At 36.3% G+C, this 19825-nt stretch overlaps 2 protein-coding genes across 3 annotated transcripts; both read right to left on the bottom strand.

Annotated features, from left to right (window-relative positions):
• Nucleotides 1–266: 266 nt before the first annotated feature.
• On the bottom strand, nucleotides 267–1940 carry LOC121785229 (profilin-4-like). The gene is made up of 3 exons (XM_042183613.1): nucleotides 1694–1940; nucleotides 822–959; nucleotides 267–595 (listed from the first exon to the last, which is right to left on the bottom strand). Exons 1-3 carry the CDS (start codon nucleotides 1814–1816, stop codon nucleotides 461–463), a joined length of 396 nt encoding a protein of 131 aa, XP_042039547.1. The 5' UTR covers nucleotides 1817–1940; the 3' UTR covers nucleotides 267–460.
• A 15166-nt stretch (nucleotides 1941–17106) lies between these two features.
• LOC121783416 lies at nucleotides 17107–19439 on the bottom strand. Of its 2 annotated transcripts, XM_042181481.1 has the most exons (6): nucleotides 19199–19424; nucleotides 18727–18828; nucleotides 18182–18323; nucleotides 17975–18103; nucleotides 17809–17899; nucleotides 17107–17503 (listed from the first exon to the last, which is right to left on the bottom strand). In XM_042181481.1, the coding sequence occupies exons 2-6, from the start codon at nucleotides 18801–18803 to the stop codon at nucleotides 17334–17336; spliced, it is 609 nt and encodes a 202-aa protein (XP_042037415.1). In that variant the 5' UTR covers nucleotides 18804–18828; nucleotides 19199–19424; the 3' UTR covers nucleotides 17107–17333. The 2 variants fall into 2 exon arrangements, with proteins under 2 accessions (XP_042037415.1, XP_042037414.1); XM_042181480.1 differs by having other exon boundaries at nucleotides 17262–17899; nucleotides 19199–19439.
• Between the last annotated feature and the right edge of the window lie 386 nt (nucleotides 19440–19825).

Here is a 19825-nt window from a genome sequence, read left to right as displayed (position 1 = left end):
ATTTTTTACTTTATATTTCTGGTCGTAGTTGAATCAATGATGTTGTTGTTGGCAGTAGATGTGATTTAGTTCACTGAATTTTAAATGCGATCTTAGTGAAAATTGTGATTTAGATTTTGAATATTTGTTCAAATTTTGTCATTTGTGTGCTTAAAACTAAAATGAGTAATTTGTTTATTTATTGTATGTATCTATAATTCAATTTTACGATACATTAGGTAAATGAATATGCCTTGTAAATGAAAGATTTTGTGATACACCATATATAAGTCCAGTATCAAGGATTATAATATTTTCACACGTATAATAATTTTGAAACCAATAAATGTAAGGGAAAAACCAACACAACAAATTCTCAACACGATCCCGAGATAAAATAATATTATTCGAAGCACTCATAACACACCAATGAAACAGAGAAAAATAATGTAGCATGTCGAGAATGAGAGTAATTTAGAAATTAGAGGCCTTGTTCGATGAGATAATCGCCGATCCTCTCAACCACCACATTGCACTGCCCCGGCGTCATCGGCTCATCGTATATCCCGAGCAGCAACGCCTGATTCGTCTTCTTCACCGTGATTCCACCAGCACCCTACCAATAGGAATATAGTAGTTTAAAGAAAACTAACAGAAAACATACACATATTATATCATAAGTACAATATTAGTACATCATTGTTGAGAGACTTATGTCAAAGTGTTCATCTAATTAGTGCAACATATGTTGTCTATATATATATTAATTATATAAACGTGGAGTATTCTATATTCATAAGAAATATGATGATATTTTGATTGACAACAGTAAAAAAGATTACCTTCTTTCCTCTTATTACAGCTCCTGGTTCTCCTTGTATAACCATATATTTAATGCCACCAATGTGTAGTCCTGTTGGAGCAAGTTTTCCTGGTTCTTCAAAATCTTCCATGATCGCAGCTATTTCTTCTACTTTAAACTGCAATTAATTCCATCATACAAAATAATTTAAATAAAATAATACTCCTATGTCAATTTCTCTTTAGAATTGGATGGTAGTATGAATTTAGACCATGTTTAAACACCCTATAATTTCACTATAACCATTGGTGAGAGTTCACACACCATTTTGAGTCACACACCATTGTTCAATCCACACATCCATGGTTCCCATAAGTCATTATATTTCAATAATCCAAATCATCCATTTCTCATTATTTTCTACACATATCTTACAAATGCCCTAAAAATAAAATGAAATATTTTCCTATTACAATTTATACTACTATTGTTTTTCTTATTTTGATCTGCCTACAGAATTAGTTCGCACCTGTAGTTGTTAGTTCCTTCCTCATGAGGTGAACCTCATTGTAAGCTAACAAAAATTTGTATTTTTTCTCTTCAACTCTTTAATTTCAATAAATTTACATACAAATTTTTGTTGATTACAAAAAATGTTGGTGACGGTAATTTTACATTAAAACACGTGTTAACAAAGATTCCAAGATCATTAAGAACCGATCTATAAGTCTAGCTATAACTGTTCCGACTTCTCATTGATAGGTCGCGAGTTCGAATTACCACTTATTCAATCCACAAACACTTACTACTACTTCCCAACAAGTCAAGATGTAATAAATCAATCCATTTCTCATGATTTTCATTTTTGAAGTAACAAAATCAAATAGATTCAGCGAGAGATGAGGAAGGAACCTGAGGGAAAGTGGCGCTTTGAGCCCAAACGACGCCGTCGTGGCCGATGATAGCTGCCGAAGTCAGATGATTTCCGTCGATCTCACACATCAAGTGATCGTCGACATAGCTCTGCCACGACATCTCTGCTTCGAAAATAAATAAGATTTTTACTTTGATTTTGCTCTTGCTGTATTTTCCTTAAATATTTATAGGGAGTTTAGGAAAGTGGCGTGGAGTTTAAGCTGATTTGTGGCGCCACAGTTGTTGATGCTTTTTTAGAATTGGTTGCTGCCATACTGCTTCTTCATTGACAGCGTTACATTTACAAATTATTCCCACTACATTCCTAAATGGGATAATACTCCAAAATTAAAGTGGTATCTAAAATAAATTTAGAGCTGATATCATCATTAGAAGGAGAGAACCATCCCCTAAAAATAGAAAATTTTATTTTTAGGAAATTTCTTAATTTCTCTTTAATAGGTGTGAGGGTGACCCATTTTTTACTAACACACTTTTTCTTTTTATCTATCTTATTTTATCAATTTTGCATCAAAATTCGTATCATTTCAAATATTTATATTTTTAGGGAACGGATAAATAAGTAGTAATTGAATTAACCTTGCATAAAATTATTTTTACAAGATTAGCCGATTATTCAATTCTTATTACTGAAATTTGATTTGACTAATAGGATAGCAAATCGTATTATTATTTTAAAATTTTACAAATAAAAAATGAATAATAATTTGTTATCGAAAAAAAAGACACTTCAATAAAATAAACTAAAATGTATAGTATCGATCACTTTGGTTAAGTTTCTTCCTCGAACATACAATAATATACTCCATAAATTTATCATCACCCACCAATAAGACAATAAGACAGAGAGAAAATAATGTAGTTTGTCGAAAATGAGCATTTATTTAGAAATTAGGAGTAGTATTGTTGTGCAATGACATAACAGGCGACCCTCTTAACTATCTCATTGCACAACGTCGGAGTCATCGGCTCGTCGTATATCCCGACCAGCAGTGTCATACTCGTCTTCTTTACCACTATTCCACCGGTGCCCTAACGAATAGAAAAATACTTTGGAGAAAACAAAACTTAAAAGAAAACCATACTCCTATTACAAAAAAAAATTGACCGGAATGCTGAATGGACAATATGGCTAAATCATAACGAAGGAAAATTATATACTCCATCCGTTCTTTTATAGTTGAGTCATTTATCTATTTTGAGAAGTTTCTTTATAGTTGAGTCATTTCGGTACGATTAACTCACTTTTTCTTTCTTCTCTCATTCTCTCTACTTTTTTTCTGTTACTTTATCTATTTACGTTATTGAATATCCCTTTCTTAACCTCCGTGCAAAAAAGAAGTGTCTCAACTATGAAGGAATGAGAGATGCGATTATATTTGATGGAAAATTGCGATAAGATAAAAAAATAATAGTATTACCTTTTTTCCGTTTATTACATGTTCTTGTTCCACTTGTGTAACTTCATACTTAGTGCCACCAATGCGTAGGCCTTTTCGAACAAGTTTTTCTGGTTTCTCAAACGCTTGCATGATTTCAACTATTTCTTTATCTTTAAACTGAATTTAATTCCATAAATCAAACGAAACATCCTTGCATGATTCAACTTTAAAATAAATTTAATTCAATAAATCAAACAGACAATCATTGCATAATTTCACACCTTCCAAAGTAATTCAAATCAAGAAAATATTCCATTTAAATAACCTGAAAAATCAGGAAATTTAGTAAAATTATAGTCTATCCTAGGATTTTCAAATTTCAGCTGTAAAGACAATGAATTTTAATAACTTTCCCAGTATTGCCGTAACAAAAAAAATATGGTATCCTATATGTCATAAGTACTATGTTATTAATTCGGGAATTGGAGTGGATGTGTTTCAAAATTGATGATGTAGTTGAATGATTTTTTAACTGTATTGGGAACAAATGATAAAATTAACTGACAATTTCATCCTCTTAAAATCTTTGAATGTAGATACAATTCGAGACAAATTAAATTCATAGGAAAATTTTTAAAAAGTGTATCTTCCAACTACTTTTAAATTGTGAATTAGAATTTTATCAAAATCTATAACAATTTTTTAGCCAATTTACCTTATAAAATAAAATAATACTGGTACTACATAGACCTCTTTCAAATTATAAAACCTTAAATTCCAATCAATCAAACAAATCCATTTCTAACGATTTTTCATTTTCTATATCAACACAAAAAATTTTTCTGCTTCAAAAACAACCTAAATCAACACAAAAAAATTTGGGTTTTTACTTGGATATTAATTCTCAATAAGCTTGCGATTTTCCTTTGAATTTATTTAAATATCTATATGCGAGTATAAGAAACTCACGTCGAATTTAAGGTAATTCATGTTCGCTATAATCATATTCCGATAACATTATAATCTCTAAAATATTATTTTCTATGACAAACAAATAGATCTTAGATATATCCGAGTGTACTTGAAAATTATGAAAGTAATCTAAAATATGTGATCATAACTTGTTTCAAAAGTATGAATTTAATGACAATTATATAAATTATTTCATAAATCAAATAATAAAAAGAAATATTTTGTAGATCATATTATATCAACCAAATTATAAAGTAAAAAACTATATATATAGAACTCTTATTTCATAGATTAAATTATGTAGATTAGTTCGTAGATCAAATTATATAAATTCTTTCCAAGATCAAATTATAAATTTTATCGTAGATTTTTTAGAGGGAACACTTTTTTATGGTATGCAAACTTTGTCAAACTATATTTTAGGTTTGTGAACTTTGAAAATATCATTTGAGGTATGTCAATTACGAGTTAATATCAATCGATACTTTTTTACTATTTTCAAGTTTTCCGGATGAAAATACCCTCAATGTCTTAAGGAAAATTCCGTCAATTATTAATTGTAATTAAAAATTAAAAAAAATATTTTAATATATTTTGTAATAATAAAATAATATAATAATATTCAAGTATCACTGGTCTCTATTGACTGTGACATTAATTTTTACGAATATCGATATCTCAAAAATATTTTAAATTCTTTAATTATAAAACGTTGAACAATGAACTTTTAATTAAAGGTCAAATTAAATTTAGAAAATTCGTAAAAAATATATTGTAAATATATTTATAAAAGATATGAGCATATGCTAAGTTTAGGACAATTTTATTTCGTAAAAACTTAGAAATAGTAAAAAAGTAAGTACTTCAATTAGTATTAGTAATTTGTAGTTGACGGACATCAAATGATATTTTCAAAGTTCACAAACCTAAAATGATAGTTTGACAAATTTGACAAACCATAAAAATGCCCTCTATTTTTTATGACTTCAAATCTTGTAGTTTTAGCGGAGAATACATATTAAAAATATTACACAATGTATGAAATATATTTGAGCTAAGGTATGATTTTATTTTTTTCATTTTCCACATTTAAAAAATAACATCTTTAATTTCTCTCTTACAGTCGTAGTGAATACGAATAGTCAACGTCAAGTGCGAAAGCGCTTCATGAGACAAGATGACGACGAAAAATGGAATCCGAGTGAAAACTAAACTTAGAGCATCTCCAATGGCGGCGAGCGGGCCGGCTAGCCGATTTTCGGCGCTCGCCGGTCCGCTCGCCGAACCATTGGAACTGGCGAGCGCCATTTCGGTGAAAAAATCAGCTAGTGCTCGCCGATGTGCTCGCCGCCATTGCAGGCTCAGGACCGGCGAGCGTTCGGCGAGCAAATTTAATTTTTTTTTAAATTTTCGAAACACTATATATACGCGAGGTCTTAAAACGATTTTTTGTGTGATTGTCAATTATTTGTTTTAATTTTTAAATAATGTAATTTTTTAAAATAATATAATTTTTTTAATGTAATTTTTTTAAAATTAATGTATTTTTTATTGTACCTTTTTAATTTAAATAATATTATTGAATTTTCTCGTATCTGTGTCGTACATTTAATTCCGTATTTTGTGTGATTGTCAATTATTTGTTTTATATAATTAGGGGTGATGTGGTTAGGCTATTGCTAGGCTATTTGCTTATCTTGATGATGTGGCAGGAGGATTTTTAGTGCGGATGATGTGGCAGAAGGAGTTTGTGACTGGGCTATTGCTGGGCGAAAGCCACTAGAGATGCCCTTAAAGAAAATCGCATTACAAAAATAATAATTGACCGGAGTGTTGAACGGATAATATGGACAATGTTATGAATCATCTTTGTATTTCCAATTCCGACAGATACCCAATTTGATTAACACAAACTTGATATTGATGTGTCACACCATATGACACAATTATTTATTGCAACCTTTAAAAGTTGTAAAAAATCTGGTATTTGTTGCAACCTTTGAATTAAATCATGGTCTTTAGGTTTTATGCGAATTTCCCAACGTGAGTATTTCTGGCGATGGTTGAAATCTATGTTGCAGTATAGATGTGACATTATACGGCATACACTTGAACAAAAAAATTTCAATTCTCACGAACATTTAATTAAACACTTTGTTTGCATCCCTCAAATACAAATATTATCAATTCTCGTTTTCACAGCAATCAAGCTACAAAACCAGAGTGGATGGCATCCATGGAGCTAGACATCGAAAATCCTATGGCATCTATTTCAACATAAACTTAAAACGTAATGATATGGAGTAGTGTGTTATTCTCTCGTTAAGGATTGATGGTTATTGAAATTAATATTTTGTGGAATGTATAATTTGGGACATCAGTTCTATTATTTTTTTTGTTACATTTTCTAAAATCTGTTTCAGTCCAAATAGAACAAGTTATTGAGAGAGTATTGAGCATTATTACTATTTTTTTGACATTAGTGATGTGAAAGTGAAACAATATCAAAATGACATCATGGGAAAAATGCATTAAGGAATTAATATTTTGTAGAATTGTTCGCTTTGGGTACTGACAAGATTCGGTTTATTCAGTAGAATTGTTCGCTTTGGGTACTGACAAGATTCGGTTCAACCGGATTCTCATATCAGGTTATTGACAAATCATTGGTTTTAATGCTGCACATGTTGAGGCTGTTGACTGATATACTCCGATATTTTATGTTGTGTTTATGCATTAATTTTATACAAGAAGCAAGATATCCCTTTCAAATGACAGAAAACTGTTGATACTTGAGAAAAATCAATTCGCTCCTTCAAGATCTGAAGTTATTTTGATCATCTTGCTAATAGCCTCTAACTGTGATCAATTACTTGCATAGCATTTATTGCAATGTATGCTACACTGGCCAGTCGAGACGTTGACTGCTGTTTGATATCCGAGTCCCCATTTTATTTAGAAGAACAAGGTGGACTTTTCGAAGAGGCTTAAAGAAAATGGACATTGTTGTTGCTGAAGGAGCAGGAGAGGATCTTCTTGCTGCTAAAAACGAACGGGATGCTTCAGGGAACAAGCTACTTCAAGATGTCGGTTTGTGGCTTTCTCAAAGAATTAAGGTGTGGATCTTTCTATATTTGTTCTCTCATAAAATGCAAATAACTGGATGGAAAACAATTAACCAATTCAGAAACACTTTTCAGCACAAATATATACACTATTGTTAGGAGTTTTGTGATGATAACAACGAGTGAGGGTGCATCGGAACCGAGCGTGGAGTGTGCGACACATGATCAAGAAGTTTGAGTTCAAAATTCTGTTATGCAACGGCTATTAGAGAAGAGCAGTTTGAGTTCACTTGCACGGCAGTTTCAACTGCATGAGTTGATTCCTATAAGAGCAGTTGCAGCTCCATATCAGAGATTTGAGAAGAAACGAGATTGAGAGAAATCAGCTGAGAGATCATAACAACAATCAATAGCTAGAGTGAGAGATGCACACTATCTTTGTGAGGAATTAGCTTGTATAGTCTTCGGTGTGATATGAGTTCATATGCGAAGAGAGAGTAGCTTGTTCTTGAGTGTGTGATCTTGTTGTATGATTGTAGTTCTTGATCGTGATTGAAGTAAATCGATTCGCTATTCTCCCGTGGACGTAGACTTACGCCGAACCACGTATATCCTCGTGTTCTTGTTGTTCCATTTCGTTTTTGCTCCGATCTCAATTTCCAACAACTATCGAAAGCTGGAATAGTTTATCCTTTACTTTGTTAATTTGGTTTTCCCTATTACAGGAACACTATTCAAAGGAAAAAAAGCTTCCCATCACTCTAAAATACGTAGGTCAGTTCAAAGGATTATCTGCTTGTCCTATCTATTGGAAATAAGAAACTAACCCACTATTTTCATAGATCCCACTTACATGATCCGTGCCATACCGAGCAATGCATCTGATAATGTGTACTGCACACTTCTTGCTCAAAGCGCCGTTCATGGAGCCATGTATTGTCAGGTTTTACAGGCTTCACTAGTGGCCTTGTGAATGGCCGGCATACATACATTCCTTTCAATGTAAGTCACAATTTACTTAGACAGCGGTCATCATAGTTTTGTTAAAATAAGTCTTACGTCTCTTTCGGGGAAAATCGGGTTTATGGGGCACTTTACACTAAAGATTACGTAAATGTACCCATTTTGTTATCTATTCCAAAAATGGGAAAAACGCCAACCACATTGGCGTTTCTATTAGTAAAAACGCCAACCTCATTGGCGTTTATCTTCGCGTCGTATTGGAGGTGTATTTTCGCCAAATACAGCGGCGGTAAAAAACGCCAACTTCATTGGCGTGTTTTAAGCTAAAACGCCAATGTAGTTGGCGTGTTTAATTAATAAAACGCCAATGCAGTAGGCGTATTTACTAATAAAAACGCCACTGAGGTTGGCGTGTTATTCTTAAAAACGCCAATTTGAGCGGCGTGTTTCTGTTGAACCATATCCTTATCAGATCTCCCCCAACATCGCGACCCTAAACACTTTCCCTCCCCAAAACGCGAAAACCCTTCCCAAACGCATAAAAACCTTTCGCTCGGGTCGACCCGGTGGTGGATTTAAGCGTGGATATTTTGAATTTGGCTAATTCTTTCAACCATTAGTCCTTCTAATCGGTTAGTCTATCAAATTTTAGACTCATTCTTCTAAACATTAGTCTTCCAATATTTGATTGATTGTTGTGATAATATATATTGTAGTGTAATTAATATAATAGTTTGACCAATTATTATGGGTACACTAATATTTTGATGGATTATTATGATAGTATATATTTTAATGGAAATATTTTGACCAATTGTTATGCTATTATATGTTATAGTATATTTTATGGATTGTTATGATAATACATATTGTAGTGTATTTAATAGAATTATTTTGTCAATTTTTTGGCTGACTCTACATAATGATGAATGTAAAAATAATACATATTTATTTGTGTTTTACATTATTGCAGATAGTATGACGTGGTGTGTCAATTTATATTGGGGTGGAAAGATAATTCCCGGAGCAGTTATTTCGTATGATCCTCCTTTTGCTAAAGGATTCATTATGTTGGATGAAACAATTTCGTACGATGACCTTGTGGAAAAAATTTGTGAAAGGATGGGGATAAGCATATATGAAAACAATATTCAAATAATATGGAAACGTACTATATGCTTTGGATCCGGAGTCACGTTTATAGGTGTTCAACTAGAAGAAGTATGCATGCAACTAATGTTTAGTGAGAGTATGGTTATTGGAGGTGTAATTGAATTATATGTTGAGTATTCGGCAATTACTCAACATCATAGTCATCATGTCATAAGTTATGATGCTGGTACGTCAACGAGAGCCCAAGAACCATATTTTGCTGCAACACAAGATTTTGATGTTGGTACGTCTACGAGAGCCGAAGAACCATATTTAGCTGCAACACAAGATTTTGAAGCTGGAGGCGTGCATTTAGGGGATCGTGACAATTGTGATGTGGTGGAGGACATAATAGGTCCTGATAAAGCCGACTTTCTTGATCCACAATCACCTTATAATTCTGAAGATTCCGACACGGTTAGTACAGACTCAGATGGTGATCCGTCGGATGATGAACAATTTGTTGCTTCAAGACCATCCATTCCACTTGGAGAAACAGCAGTTGGAGAAACATCAGTTGGTGGAAGGGCAGTTGGAGGAAGAGTAGTTCCACAGTTCCCACAGCCTGGAATCAACTACTTTCGCACCTTACCAGGTCCATATGATAGTTTTGATCCCAAAAACTTTGAGCGTGATGATCCCAGTGTGCATTATTGGAGTGAAAAGGATCCTACCAATGTCGGTTTGCATACTAAATTTAGAACGAAGTTGGAATTGAAGGCAGCTGTGACTCATTGGCATTTGGAAAAAATCCGACAATATACAGTTGTTGAAAGTAAAGGAAAGAGATGGCATGCAGTTTGTAAGTGGCCACAGGGAAATCCGAAAGATACGTCCTTACCTAAATGTTTGTGGGAGTGCCGAGCAACACTGAGGAAGCATGATGAACACTGGCAAATTAGAGTGTTCAGCACTGCTCATACTTGCATGGGGGATCGTAACTATAATGGCCACGCTAATCTTTCGTCGGGTATGATAGCGTTGAGTGTTCGCCATCAGATAGAAAACGATCCTTGCTACAAGGTAAAAGCAATTGTGGCGGATATTGAAAATAGATTTCATGTCAAAGTTAGTTACAAGAAAGCATGGTATGCTCGGAGGACAGCGATTGAGCTTGTATACGGTGGATGGGAGTGGTCGTTCAAAGTTTTACCAGCTTATTTGAATGAAGTGCAAAGACAAAATCCTGGCACAATTGTGGAATGGATGCACGATGACATATTAAGCAATGGTATGAACAAGGTATTCAAGTACGTATTCTGGGCTTTTGGACCAGCTGTGGAGGCTTTTCAACTATGCAAACCAGTTTTAACGGTTGATGGAACTCATCTACGTGGACGATGTCGAGGTAAAATTCTTATTGCCGTTGGATTTGATGCTAATAAGAAATGTTTGCCTGTTGCATATGCCATTGTTGATGAGGAAACCAAAGAAAATTGGAATTGGTTTATGGAACGCATTAGACTTCATGTAGCAAAGCATGAAATATGTGTCATATCTGATAGGCATGTGGGAATCATAGATGCAATGAATTCTCCCATATGGAAAGAAGAACCCAATGTGGGTCATCACAGATTTTGCTTGGTACATGTTAGAAAGAATGTTTTGCAGAATCACAAAGGTATCATGGTCAAAAGACTTGTTTGGAAAATTGGTATTGCTACCAAGAAGCGCAAGTTTAAGATCAGATGTCGTTTACTTCGAAACGTCAACAACGAGGCTTTGCAGTACCTTGATGCCGTGGAGTTAGAAAAATGGAATCTGGCGTATGACAAACACAAAAGATGGGGTGAGGTTTCCACTAATATGGTGGAATCTTACAACAATGTGTTGAGAGGCGCAAGACAACTCCCAATTAAAGCTTGCATTGATATGATATTCTGGAGGACAATAGAATGGTTCAATGACCGGTCAATTGCATCAACACAGTGTGCCACACCACTTACCCCGTGGGCGCATGAAAAGGTGTGCAAAAATGATGCAAAAGGTCAATTGCATAATGTGAGAGCACCCAACACAATTGCAGGGCATTATGTGGTTCGAACAAAGCGTCGAATTGGTGGAAAGGGCGCTAATAAGTGGAAGGTAAAGTACTTGGACTCGCACTGCAAATGTCAAAAGTGGCAGATGTGGAGACTTCCATGTTCACATGCAGCGGCAGTTGCGCGTTTTAGAAACGACAACATGCTGTCGCTTGTTGATCCCGTATACCGCACAAGTGTTTGGGTACACCAATATTCTACGGTGTTCAATCCACCCAGACACCAAGATTATTGGGCCATGCCTGAATGGACTTTGCAATGTTCACGAGCTCAGTTAATGCCTAAAAGTCGCGGTCGATACCGTACTACTAGGATTCCTAATCAGATGGATGTCCGTGAAGCTGACCAGCCACGAGCCCGACGCCGATGTAAACATTGCCGTCAACCAGGTCACGACAGGCGCAACTGCCCGAATGCTCATTCAAGGATGGATACTCAGTTGGTAGATGATGCCGCTGACGATTTTATGCATCCACCTCCACCAAGGATGGATACTCAGTTGATAGATGATGCCGCTGACGATTCTTTGCCTCCACCTCCACCAAGATATGCAGTTCGAGGTCGTCATTCTGTCAGTCACACTGATGATGTCGATCACGATTTTATGCCTCCACCTCCACCAAGATCTGCAGTTCGAGGTCGTCACTCTGTCAGCCACACTGGTGGTACAGGCGAACACATCGGTCTCAGTGATGTCCCACATTCTCCACCTCGGTCTTCTGTGCGAGACGAATATTTTGGGGTTGATTTAGAGAATGTCGTTGTGCGAGAGACTCCTCCGTCTAGACTCTCAACCGCCAGAATCGGGAAGGGGATCCGTAGCTTTTTTACGCGGAAAAGGCGAGACAATTGAACGTATGCATTGTGTAATATTGGATTTCTGTATTTAGCAAGATTTGGACTAATGTATAGGGTAATATTTGTATGTACTTATATATTGAATAATGATGAAATGATTAAAAACTCTATCTGTGGGTGCGTTTTTTATAGGACACGCCGATGTGAGTGGCGTGTTTAAAGAGACGCCTACTTAATTGGCGTCTTTTCACTTTAAAACGCCAACGTGAATGGCGTGTTATTGCTGAAACACGCCAACGGGACTGGCGTGTTTGTTCAGAATGTCCGCTTTCGGCGTAGAAAAAACGAGCAAAGAAAAAACTAACTTAAAAACGCCAATGGCGTTGGCGTTTTTAAATAACACGCCAACGGGAATGGCGTCTTAATTAAAAACGCCAACGGGAATGGCGTGTTTGTTCAGAATGTCCGCATTCGTTGTAGAAAAAACAGGCAAAATATAAACTAACTTAAAAACGCCAATAGCATTGGCGTTTTTCACAAGACTTACATTCACAAAAACGCCAATATCTCTTTATTTGCCTGTTTTCATTTTCATTTCTACTAGGAAATAATAATTCAGACATCCAAAGACTTAATCATAAAGACTTAAAATCAATGAGTTCAAATCAAATGAAAAAACATCAATATCAAATTACAGTAATATCAAGAGTTCAAATTAGTTCAATCGTCACGACGTTTCCGCATAAACAGACGCCGTATCCCCTTCCCAATAGTGGATGTAGATTTAGGGATCCTTGAGGGAGGAGTATCTTGAACAACAGCGTTCTCAAGATCCTCCTGCACAGACGACCGCGGTGGAGAAACGGGGACATCACTGAGGCCAATATCTTCTCCGGTACCACCGGTATGGCTAATAGAATAACGGCCTCGAACTGCAGAGCTCGGCGGAGGTGGTTCCTCAAAATCGTCATCGGAGTTGTGTACGAACTGAGATGACGACTCTCCGCGGGTGGTTTTCTGCTTGGTTCGTCGTTTTGCCTTTTGCCGTATGGGTATGTCCACGTCCATTGCAGAGCGCTGCGAAGGAGGATAGTCCATCAGCTGAGGCTCCCCGGATATCTGCAGTCCTTCTTCAACCATCCTCGAAATGGTTTCCATATCCGGACAGAAATGTCCTGTCGCAGCTCGGCCACTTAGAAAGTGGCGTATATTGTGAAGCGTCTCCACCTACAATTTTTTAAAGTTAAGTACATATCATAATATGAATTTAAATAAGTAATCAGGGTTTAGTTAAGTACAAATAATGTACCGTAAAGTTATGAGAAGATGCCGTTTCGTGGAATCCCTGTTCAGCATGCACGCCGGGTTTGGTTAAATACACCACAGTGATCTGGCGAAACCAATTCATATATTCTTCCGTTGCAACAGGCTCAGTACTGTCCTCCAGATCAGTCCATATCGTAAAGTGTCTGTTGTCCCACTCCTGTATATAATTGGCGTGCCATTGAACCCAATTCCGACCAGCTTTTCCACGACGATCCTGTTTCAAAAAATCAGAACCGTGGAACCGGGGGAGATCCGGGATATACGGTTGGACAATCCCGAATTGGCGCAACACTCGGTGTGGCAGGTGTGGCTCAGCCAGATTCCAACAAATAAGCGTTGTGATCGACATCCATATAGGACGACCGGCATCACAACTTTCCGGCAACTCCCGGTGGAGATAAGGCCTCCAAATAAACTACATGTGATACAAATTTTTCAAAATAATTTCCATAAAAACAAAAAACAAAAAACCAAAAACATTTTATAAATATATGAAGTACTGATTAGGATGCATCATGGAGAACTGATCTCGGAAATTTTCAACACAATGTCCGGGTGCTTTTACATATGACGCCGGGCCATTCCATCTAAAAAATTTAAATTATGAGCGAAGAACACGAAAATTGATGAACATTAAGTTTAAAAACGCAATTAATGAACAACTTACGCGCTTGCACATGGTAGATAGTCTGTATGCACGGGATCTAGCATCCTCGGTCTAATATTTGAGATTCTCTCCCAAGCCCAAAGTTGTAATAGAGTTAAGGCTCCCCCTACATCCGTCCTCTTACCAACGGCCGCTTCACACAAATTGTGGTACAAGCAAGCAAGCGTCGCCCCACCCCAGCTATATGTAGAACACCGTTCTATATCCATGAAAAAGTGTAGGTAGAAGAACGGAATTTTATTTCCGGTGGCGTTGGGGATCATCAGACCACCAAGTAATAGCAGACAATAGATACGAGCCCGCTGAGCATATATGTAGTGTTCGTGGTCATCAGACAGCTCAATCCTCAATTGGCGCGATAAGCTCGTCTGCTTAAAAGCCATTTCCTTCAACTCGGATGCTTCCGGTATGAATCCTAGAAAATCCATACACCTGTCTGTCCAATATCCCGCGTCCGTCGGGGGGATGTAAGTTGTCAGAGCCTCTCCATCAACTTTCAGGCCCCATAAGACCTCCACGTCTTCCAGTGTCACAGTCGCTTCACCGACTGGAAAGTGAAACGTGTGAGTCTCTGGCCTCCAACGTTCAATCAGAGCTGTGATAAGATGGTGGTCAATTTCTTTTGGTTTACCACACCTTAACATACCCCCAAACCCCATCTGGTCCACTATTGCCAAGACATGTTGCTGGATGGGAACATCCCAAATTTTTCCTTCAAATCGTCGGCAGCGTACATCTTCGGATGGAACTCCTGCCCATATGTTGTTAGAGACGTGTTGTCTCTGAAAATATAATACAGATGGATCCGCAGGACCACATGCAAGCCGACGACGAGAGGTTGAAGATGATGCCATAATTTACCTACATAATTCAAATTCAACAATAACCAACCATAACATTTAATCCAATTTCATAAACCAAATTCAACAATAACCAACCATAAACCATTTCAATAATTAGATACAATTTAATCCAATATCACAAAATTGAACACCAACATCAAATAAGCAAGTTACACAACATTGCACATTCAAAATCATAAACCAATTCACCTACACAAAATTAACAATTTCAATTAACAATTCGCCCAACCTACCAATTTCAATTTTGCCTAACCTAACATTTTCAATTTGTCCAATTTCAATTTGACAAACCTAACAATATAAACAAATTTAACAATCTAAACTAATCAACCAAAACCCACATAAATCAAAACAATTTGCCCAATTTTTTAGCTATAAAAACCCTAAGGTTTAGGCTTATAATCAAATTTATACACAAATTAACTTAAACCCAACACAATCCAACATAATAATCAACAATAATATCATTCAACCAATCCAAAATGCATAATATTTCTACTCAATTCACAACCCATTACAAACCCTAGCTATCCACCAATTACTATAATTATGTAAAAGGTAAGCATACTAACCGAATAAAATAGATGAATTTGGGGGAGAATAGCACCGATTGATGAATGTAGGCCGAAATCACGGAGAGAAGGCGCGCAGCTGGAGAAATCGCGAAGGCTGTGTGTTGTGAGGTTTTCGCGATTTGGGGGAGGAACGCCTGGTATATCAGTCTGATTAAACACGCCACTCAGGTTGGCGTTTTTCATGATTAACTAAATACGCCACTCCGGTTGGCGTCTTTTACAAAACGTCAATATGTTCGGCGTTTCAACAAAGAAAACACGCCATTTACAAATGCGTTTTTTTATTTATACACGCCAACCAAGTTGGCGTGTTTAATCGTAATTACAATCCGAGAGCATACACCCAAAATACGGCACAAGTATAAAACGCCATCATCGTTGGCGTATTTACCTTAAAACACGCCAATGACGTTGGCGTATTTACTAATAAAAACGCCAATGTGGTTGGCGTTTTTCCCATTTGTGGAATAGATAACAAAATGGGTACATTTACGTAATATTTAGTGTAAACTCCCCCATAAACCCGAATTTCCCTCTCTTTCGAGTGTCAGGAAGCAGCCTTGACTGATAAGGGTCCTAGTTTACATGATTTACGAGAAGAAATTAATTTTGTTTATAGTTAACATTGTGTTCTCATATGCTCAACTTCCCATTTTATAAATAATAAAGTTTTTGTGCTGAGGACTTGTTATGATATGGAGATGACATCGAACTGTTTCTGCGCAGCGTATTACTGAGCAGCAAAACAAGGTTGTCATAACTGACAGGATGTGGGCTAGGCTTCTCTCTTCGACAAACCAACCGAGCTTCCTCACCCATAAACTGCTCGACGAAGAAGGGCCTCATTCTCAACTGATGGACGATACAACAAATATTGCAGACGCGAAAACAGGTAATAAAGAAAAGGGCAATAAATAGAAAAGCAGTTCGATCCTCTCTCCTCGACTACCTCTCCCCCTGTTCTGCATGATTTGGCTGCAGCTTTGATTGAGGTTTCGTACAATAACATGTTAATGGGGTCGTGTAGGAATACTTCGTTCAACTTTACCAGTGCCTTGGTTTTTAAGCTTGTATTTATTTGACAGTATTTTAATTGTATCTCACGTCGATTGGTGTCTAACAAATGATCTTGATTATATAAGACGTTTGTACTTTTTTATTTCCTTGAGTTTTGAGTCTATATAGAGTGTTCGAATAAAATAAAATATGTGTGAATTTGATAACGATGTGCCCAATCCATTGCATTAGTTTTGGTTGTGTGTGCAGTGTGCTTATTACATCGACTCCAATAACATACTCCATAATTTAGACTCCAATAACATACTACATAATTTAGAGTGGCATATTAATTTGAACTTTAGTGTTAAGTAATTAATTAATTTTTTATATCCATATGAATTTTAAGTAGCCACGGATACCACATCTTGCCAAGATGGTTAAATCAATTTTAAGTAATTTTTTTCAGTTATATCCATTTTTTCTCTATATCTAATATGTCCCTCATGCTTTTAAACTTATGAATAACCATCTAATATTCAATTATACTATATTTATCATGACCAATGGGAAATTACATAACTAAACTTAATTTTGGAGCCACAAACATTCCAAATCGGGGTTGGGTTTCATTTTTCAAAGTTTGGAAGTAACAACACAAGTAACTGACTGACTACAGTCAGTCTACATTCATGAAGGTACCATTATTTATAATTCAAAAAATATTTTTTGTCAAACTAATGTGAAGCCAAATAATCCATCTAAATCAAATATCTTGAGAACATATAATTGCAAGATGCAGCAAAGAGACGGCTTCATGAAGCCTTGGTAACAGCATGAACCAACAATGGCTGTCTACCGTTTTTTGGCAGCAAGAACACGGGCAGATAGGAAGGAACCACAAAAGCCAGCACCAAACCAAGCAATACGAAAACTACAACATACCAAGCCTCGTGGGGAATACCCATAAACAGTTCGTCACAAACTGCAGCAAAGATGGAGATCGGTATAGACAATCAAAGCCAGCTGTGTTTTTATGGAAATATATATAATCGAAGTGCAGAAAATAGATATAGAGGTAATCTGTGAGCACGTAGAAACATTGTGAAGAAGCATGTGCACAAGAAACATTGCAAAGAGATGGTGTGAAATTGGTAATTTGGTAGAGCATAAGGCTGCATAAAAAAGAAGTTCTGTACATGCCGCGCACAAAAAAAAGGGAAAAAAACGATGCAGAAGTTTCTCTTGGTGTAAGAAAATGAAGAGCATTGGAATAGAAAACTGGAGTACCTATATTAAAAATGATATATTCCGTTTCCTGCTTCCCTGGTATCGCCACAACCCCTTCAGGTTCCACGTTCACGAGAACAGACATTTCGCCCTAAGCCAAAAATACCAAAGTAGTGAACATCAGCATACAAGAATATGAGGAGACACATTTACAGGTAAAACAAACCTGTTCAATCAATGAGGTGATACCATCTGTCTTGAAAATTATCTTTTCAGTGTTGAGCAATTTTCTTCCTTGATTCAGACCCAAATCCGGAGCACCTCTTTTTAGTTGCAAAGAAAAACTGGCTGGTATCTGTTATTCCTTCAATTTAATTAGGTGACATTGTCAACGAATCCCAAATGGCATAACATATGAAAATGGCAGACATACAGAAGAAGGATATGACATCTTCACTTCATACCACATCTGAGGTTTTAATCCTTGCAAGTGGTAGAAGCGAGCCCCATTTTGTAGAGGCAATACTTCCTTGAAAAGCTCCTCACCAACGCGCAAAACTTTGTCGTCATTCACGCTGAAAACATAAAAATGTTTTATTTACAAACTTTATAGTCAAAGATTATATGATTATTAGTGACCCCCTAATTAACTAAGTACTGTATCATGTTGTTGTGATGACGAAAACTACAAACCAAATGAAGCCAAATCAATTTCTGTTTCGTCACCATATCCATCAGTTCTTAGTTTCTCTTATTCATCAGTGTAACAGCAGTTGCCAGGATCCAAAAACAGTGATTTCTTAATTTTTAGTTTGGCATAAGAAGATAATTTAAATAAGACTTAGAATCAAGTAAAATCTCACATCAGTTTTTTATACAACAGGTCTATATATCTGATTGTCACAACTATGCAAATCTAAGCATAAACAGTTCTAACTAGCAAATGAATACACAATAAAGCAATCTTAGATTACTTACACATTTCCATAACTGTATGATGGATTACTGAGTAGCCCGATCAGAGAGCATACATATAACCACTTGAAGCATTTCATGTTTCTCGTCAGTCGAAGTTGTTACCTGAAAAAAAGAGCTGAAATTCAGACTCTGGTGTCCACAATATGAAAAAACTATGCAATGCAAAGCAAAAAACACGATTACTTATTTACTTTGAAGCAGACTAATTACAAACGTTTACGCAGACAATAGAAACAAACTATGCAGTCTAATTACAAATTTCAGTGTAAAGCAATGACACAAAGAATAGCATAATTCAGGTCAGAGATTGAGTGACGCGCCTACAAAAATCTCTCTATTTCCTTGGATAAGTCTCTATCTCAGATATTGGCATATTGCAAAAAGAAAACAGCGACCAAAAAAGGAAATCCGGAAAAATGAAACTATGTATACTCTTTATCGGCTGATTGGAGCATTTAAGTAACATATTTACCTTGAAAATTCTGAATCTACAGCATGTGCCGCAGCTCCAGTGCGTAAGCTGTTTCCTCTGAGATTTGTGTCGATTGTAGGTGAGTTTAGGGATTCGAGAATAGATCAGGATGAAATCGGATGAATTTGTGGAATTGACGGCTGAGGATTTGAGTGGTGATGGGGAAATTAGAAATTTAGATGCAGAATCATGCAATCATAGGTTTGAAATAAAAAGAAAATTTAAAAATCAGACGAAGAAGATGAAGTGGGCTGAGATGAGAGTGTTCGGATTGGTTGGGCCAGCCCGACCCAGTTATGGGTGTCGAATTGACGGTTCAACCCAAAACTGGAACCGATCATGATTCCGTGCTGAACCACATAATAAAAAGGGGTCGGGTCGGGTCGGTTACATATCCAGATTTCTATAATTGTAAATCGATAAAATTTTAAATTGCAGGTTATAACAACTGACTAACGGTCTGGTGACTAACGATCATGAGGTTCTCGTTGGTGGTGAACTCCTTTCTGGTCTTTCTGTTGGTGGTGAACTCTGATTCTTTATCGGCAAGGGAGCACTTCATCGGCATATCATCAAAGTTGCGGATGCAGATTGCAAATTTGAGTTTGAGGATTTAGATAATTGGAT

This window comes from Salvia splendens, chromosome 21, assembly GCF_004379255.2.
Source record: "Salvia splendens isolate huo1 chromosome 21, SspV2, whole genome shotgun sequence".
NCBI classification, from domain to species: Eukaryota; Viridiplantae; Streptophyta; class Magnoliopsida; order Lamiales; family Lamiaceae; genus Salvia; species Salvia splendens.
This window is presented reverse-complemented; position numbering and strand designations above follow the sequence as displayed.

Bases quoted from the DNA above. Each gene is read 5' to 3' on its own strand.
- LOC121785229 (XM_042183613.1), bottom strand. From the start codon at position 1,816: ATGTCGTGGCAGAGCTATGTCGACGATCACTTGATGTGTGAGATCGAC. The intron at 960-1,693 runs GTTCCTTCCTCA...AATTAATTGCAG, and splicing joins AAAGCGCCACTTTCCCTCAG to TTTAAAGTAGAAGAAATAGC. The intron at 596-821 runs GTAATCTTTTTT...TCCTATTGGTAG, and splicing joins CTGTAATAAGAGGAAAGAAG to GGTGCTGGTGGAATCACGGT.
- LOC121783416 (XM_042181480.1), bottom strand. From the start codon at position 18,803: ATGAAATGCTTCAAGTGGTTATATGTATGCTCTCTGATCGGGCTACTC. The intron at 18,324-18,726 runs GTAAGTAATCTA...TTATGTTTTCAG, and splicing joins TCATACAGTTATGGAAATGT to CGTGAATGACGACAAAGTTT. The intron at 17,900-17,974 runs GTTTGTTTTACC...TTTTTGGCTTAG, and splicing joins TCACCTCATTGATTGAACAG to GGCGAAATGTCTGTTCTCGT.